Source organism: Sarcophilus harrisii, chromosome 4, assembly GCF_902635505.1.
Source record: "Sarcophilus harrisii chromosome 4, mSarHar1.11, whole genome shotgun sequence".
Classification (NCBI taxonomy): domain Eukaryota; kingdom Metazoa; phylum Chordata; class Mammalia; order Dasyuromorphia; family Dasyuridae; genus Sarcophilus; species Sarcophilus harrisii.
Window position 1 is genome coordinate 190,495,731 of NC_045429.1, and position 6,000 is coordinate 190,501,730.

Sequence of the window (6,000 nt, forward strand, 5' to 3'; positions counted from 1 at the left end):
CAGATACCAGTTGTGTGACCCTTTTTTTGGAATATCAAAAAGCCTCTTTTGTACAGGTAGGTTCTTAAATTGGGTGTCAGGATTTACCCTCTAAAAGCTATTCACTACTTTACTACAAGGTTTGGGTGATTAGATAAAATGTCTCCCTTTGGACAAAGTTTGTTTTGTTTTTAAATTTCTTTAATATAACTTTAAGTGGAGAACATAATAAATTACAAAAAGTGAACTCATTAACTCTGTCCCAAAACCCTACCTGCTTCCAAACTCCCCTATTTCTATCAAAGGCATAGATAGCATTGTTTTGTTCTTCATGAATCTTAACTCCTTACTCCATAAATCTGATATTTGGTAAATCTTGCTGATTCTACCTTCACATCTTCTGCATCTGACCCCCTTCTCCTCACTTTCATAGCTACCATTCTACTTCAGGCCCTGATCACTTCTGGTGTAGATTTTTACAAATATTCCTAATTGGTCTGTCTCAAGCCTCTCAACATTTCAATTTATCCTTGCTAACTCCCAAACTATCTTGGATTTAATGACTTTCTGTATTTTTATCTCTGTTCATTTTGTAATAACAACATTAGCTAACATTTATATTAGTTTTAGGGCCTGCAAAGCACTTCCACAATATTATTTCATTTTTATTTTTGTAAGAACTCTGAAAGATGGGTGCTATTATTATCCCCATTTTATACATGAAGAAACTGAAACAGACAATGATGAAATGATTTGCCTAGAGTGACAGAACTAGGAAGTGTCTGAGGCTTTCTTTGAACTCAGCTACCTGATTCTAGGTCTAGAATTCTATCCACTGTGTCACCAGTATATGCATGTCCTGGTTGCCATCCCCATAAAAATGCAAATTCTTTGCAATTAGAAGAATGATTTATAATTTTTACTTGTATTCTCAATATTTAGCACAGTTTGGGGAACACATATAGACATTTGATAAATACTGATTGATAAAATATATAAGATGTTAAGGATAAGAAAAATAAACAAGTCACTGTCCTCAAGAAATATACATTTTACTGAAGAAATAAGAACACTTAAACAAAAGGTTAACACCTGTCTCCGGATCTTTTTTTTCCCCAATCATATTTCAATATTTTTAACAGCTATTATCCATGTCTTGTATTCCACCCACAGTTGTCAGATTTTTTTACTTTCTGATGCAAATCCATGAGGCCAAGAACTATGATCTCCTAAATCTTTGTAACTCTCTCAGTAACCAGTCCAAAGCAGGTGCTTAATAAATGTTTGCTCAATGAATGAATTCTGCTTCTTTCAATCTCTATTTTACCTGTAAAGAAGCTGAAAGGAAATAAAAGTCAACATAGTGAGAGTGCTCCTTATACAAGGAGATGAAGAAAAAAATAAGTCTGTAACATAGGGAATGAGAAGAAGTAATTCCACATAGTAGAGGCTAAGATAAAGGAAAATAAAGGAATGCAGAATACTGGATTAAAATGGCAGAGGAAAGGATGTATGAGTAGGAGAAATGGAAAAACTTTTTTTGAGAGTTCAGGAAAAAGTTTAAAATAGAGCTGTTATGAGGATAAATATGTAGATCATGTCTCAACATTTAAGAACTTTAAAAAAAAAAAAAAAAAAGAAGCAGCAGCAGTTTATCTGACCTGATGTATATCTACTAATCTTTTTAAAAAATCTTTTTGGATTTGATTTGTCTTAAAGAAACTCCTGCTTCTTACCCTCAAAGTCTACTTTTCCCATGAGGCTACTTACTGCACAATAATTATTTGATTTTAGAAAACATTAAAACATTACTCACTTTTTATATAAAACACTATAAGGTTTCTTCAAAGCATACTGCAAAAGAGAATTTAGAGTTATGAAAACATCAAAATGATCTGAAATCTCAGTAAAATTAAATTATTATAGTATTTGTTCTAGATTATTCCCATACTTAAAGCCACAAATCATTTCTCATCTGAATTACTACATACTACAGTTCCCAGATTTTTTACCACTAAGACAAATACTACATCAATATTTCTTTCACCTTTCATTTTTATGGTATACATTTTCAAATATCATCCTTCTTCACATCACTTTGAATCTTCTCTCGGTCAAAATTTCAATACTCTTCAATAGTTCACTCAGTGTAAATATGCTTTTTTCCTTGAAAGTAGAACTTTATTTAAATGAGATCTTTTAAATTAAAGAGCCCTGCCAAAAACTTTATCAACTACTTTCAGTAAGTACTTTCAATAATTACAGAAAGTTTTAGGTTTTAAAAATGTACTCACCATATCTCTGAGTACTTGAGTAATTGTTGCATTTGCATTTCCCCCTTTAATAAGCATGGCATTTTTAACATTTTCGTTGACTTTAGGCTCTCTCTTCTCAAGAAATCTCTTCGCCCGTTTAGTTTTGGGCTTTCTGTACAAAAAAATTGGCAGTTTAGAAATCACACTCAAATATAAAGTGCTATTTTTCAACTTTAGGTCAAATGACCATTTAACTAATATGTACATTCTTTCAAAAATTACATGAATGTTAAAATACGCTTACATTAAGATATTTACCAATCATAAATCACACTCATGTGAAAAAGCCATCAAAATCTATGAGGTAGAGTGAGGTCAGGAGACAATATATTCAAAATATGAGAGAAAGGGAAAAAACACACAAACAGAAGATGAAGTGCAATGTGTAAAGATGAAAAACAGTGAGAAATCTACTTTGGCTGGCTCTTATGATTTTGGGAAGGAGAATAAAGTATAATGAGGCTAAAAAGAGAGGTTTGGGCCCCATTCTCTCATTTCCAACACAACCCTCTCCCCACTGTACTACCTATTGTCTCTTTTTTAAAAAAACAGGCTCAAGTAAACAAACAAGAGAATGATGCAGGTATACTTTACCTAGATATTAAAAAAATGTGCAACTTTCTGAAGCTGTTCTTGCAAACAAAATGGAAAAAATGTGGGCTATGCATGAGTACACTTACATTCAGAACTAGGTTGAATGACCAGACCCAGAATAGTAATTAATAATTCAACTCAACAAACATCTATTAATTGTAAACACTGACTTTGTGAAAAGCATTACTCTAAATACTAGGCATGCAAAGACAAAAATGATAGTCTTTGCCCTCTAGGAGATTATATTGGTGGCAACATGAATGTAAAAAAAAAAAAAAAAAATGTAAAATAATTTCAAGAGGGAGAATTTTAACAATTAAGGGAATCTTATGGTTACCATTTCATAATAATTTTTGCAAATTAAATAAAAACCCATCCCCCACAAAATTCTTAATTTGAGTTGGACAAACTGCCCAAAGACTCATTTCTTGAGCTGTTTCTGCTAGTCATATACTCCCAATTTTAACTACCAAATCTAAACAGATTAATTCCTAAATCTATCTTACCCTAATCATCTGAATTCTAGACCTGCATTTTAAAATAGTAAGCTAAATCTCTGGATTCTCTATCTACTTAAGATACAAAACCAAATCTATTTTACTAAAACTGAATTGCCTCTTTTTTAACTTTTCCATTTAACATGACCCTCAGTTACACAGACTTGTAAGGAATCTTCTGACTCTGTTCTCAACTATTCTGCACACCCAATCAGTTGCCACTTTTGACCAATTTTACTATTACTTCCTACAGGTCCCTACTTCTCCATTCCAACCACTATAATTCAATATCTTTCCAACTAGAAAAGAGTTAGGAATTGGACTTGTGATTTCACCGCTATAATGATCTTCACAATGAGAAAACTCATTTTAATGTTTCCCTCGCAATTCAAAAACTAAGAAAATGGACAAGGGCACTGAAATGGATTTGCCTAGGAGCACAAAGCTAGCGTCAGAGACCTAGGTCCTCTTCGCTCTGAAGAAAACTCGAGTGAGGGAAAGAAGGGGAAAGAGAAAGAGGCTCTGAAAACAAAACTGTTGATCATTTAAATTTATTAAATTGTTAATTTGCTATTTCATGAAATGATTTTTTAAGGAAGGGTTTATTTTAAGCATTGAGACGGAGTAATAAAGGGTAAAGGACGCATTAACTTATTTTATTGCTTCATTCAGTGAAGAACGCAAGAGCCCGCAACACACCGGGCGCCCGGGGGTAGGACCCGAGGATACCAACACAGACAGTCCTATCAAACGCCACTAGCCCGACCCAGAAGCTTTTCTGTGGCACAGGAAACGGGATACCCGGGCTGCTTCCTTCAAAGCAGTCGCAGGAGGGGAGGGAGAAAAGCAGAGGGACAGGGGGATGGGGAGGTAGGAGGGGAGGAGCGGGGTAAGAAAAGCCCAACAGCTCTCGCGGCGTCACCATCTCACTGCTCAGTCGGCCTCCGCTAGAGCCCCCCACGTAAGAGGGGCCGCCTCGGCCGTGGGCTCCCCTAGGCTGACCGCGGCTGGATTCCCTCAGACACTGGAGGCCGCGAAGAAGCATCGAGGCCATAATGATTTAGACTTTCCCACTTACACGACTCGGTCCAACTCGGCCATCGCTCCAGCAACCAGGCCCTCGCGATTCACATGTGCTACGAGAACAAGAGCCTAAGCACCACAGTTCTCCGAAGCGAGACGCCGACAGGCGGAACCGGAAGTTGTTCTGTGACATCACATCCGCCTGAACCGCACACGTTGTGGGCTGTACTTGTAACTGAGGCTCTGTGGGAGGATGAGGGAAATAGACACGTGCTAGAGGCCATTTTTGGTAAGGAGTGAATGGCTGCTGTGGTTGCTATGGATACCAATAGCGCTCTCCTCGGCAGCTGTTTGCAGTGGGAAACGGCCTACACCTCTAAGTGCCTTTGGTTTTAAATGACTGCATCTGAGTAAGCTCAGGAAATATCACCATGTTTTATGTCGGGTGTGTTTTAACAGACGTCCTGCAGGGGATGGAAATAATTATTTAAATGTGCAATAAAATACTGTAATAAAAGCTTTAAAAAAAAAATCTGAGTTGATCTTCACAACAATCCTGAGAGGAAAGTGCTGTTACTACCCTCATTTTGCATGGCACCTACCATGTTCTAGGTTGAGTGATAAGCGATTTTTTTTCCTGATTTTTTTTTGGTGACTTGCCCAGGGTCACACAGTTAGGAAGAGTTAAGATTTGAACTCAGGAGCTCCTGGCTTCAGGGCTGATGCTCTATTCACTGCGCCATCTAGCTGTCCTCCAATGAGCTGCTTTTTTAAAAATTATCTAATTTGATTTTTAAAAATATTTTTCTTTTATTAAATATTTTCCAATTACATTTTTTAAATTTTCATTTAATCTTAACTGATCTTCACAACAACTATGAGGTGAGAAATAAATCTCTTGGATTCAGAAAGGGGTGAAGTTAAGTCTATTTTATTACACACAACTGCAGAAGTGGTGTGTCCTATTATAGACACACTACGAGAGAGGACAATTAAGCATTATATCCCTATTCTCGCCAGAGAGATCACAACTTACCTTTATGCTTATTATATGCTTATCCTTATATCCTATATAGGGAATGGATATATTCCCTCTCCCACCACATACATTGCGTGACTATTAAAATGAGTCTAAGCTCCTCCTGGGGAGAAGTTACTATTTATGAGCTACCTGCGAATGAGTATTTCAAAAAAAGCTTACCTATGGCCTAAATTTGACCAGAACCCAACTAGTTACATTTCTTTAAATCTGGTCCTTCTGCTAATTGCTCCTCTGAATTTATGGAGACAAAACACTCCATTTGTTATATCTCTCATTATTATCTTAAGTAATTTAGGTGCTGTTATTACTCTAAATGAGGATAGCACTTTTATGTACACAGCCCTATACTGTGAGAGCTTTAAAAAAATATTATCTGATCTAATCTTTTTGATATATTTTTATTTCATTAAATATTTCTCAATTACATTTTTAGAAAAATTAACATTCATTTTTAACCATCTAATTTGATCTCTACAACAGCCCTGGTAGCTAGATACTATTATTTCCATTTTGTTTAGCACCTACTATGTGTCAGGTACCATTCTAATTA

General features: G+C 35.9%; 1 protein-coding gene across 1 annotated transcript in view; it reads right to left on the bottom strand.

Moving 5' to 3' along the window:
* The window catches only part of RPF2 (ribosome production factor 2 homolog), a 43,246-nt gene extending 38,581 nt beyond the window's left edge, over nucleotides 1-4,665 (bottom strand). The window contains exons 1-3 of the mRNA XM_003770663.3: nucleotides 4,464-4,665; nucleotides 2,274-2,406; nucleotides 1,796-1,833 (exon numbers count right to left, since the gene is read on the bottom strand). Coding sequence (XP_003770711.1) covers nucleotides 1,796-1,833; nucleotides 2,274-2,406; nucleotides 4,464-4,486 — 194 coding nt within the window. The 5' untranslated portion in view covers nucleotides 4,487-4,665. The remainder of the gene's footprint in view (nucleotides 1-1,795; nucleotides 1,834-2,273; nucleotides 2,407-4,463) is intronic.
* Between the last annotated feature and the right edge of the window lie 1,335 nt (nucleotides 4,666-6,000).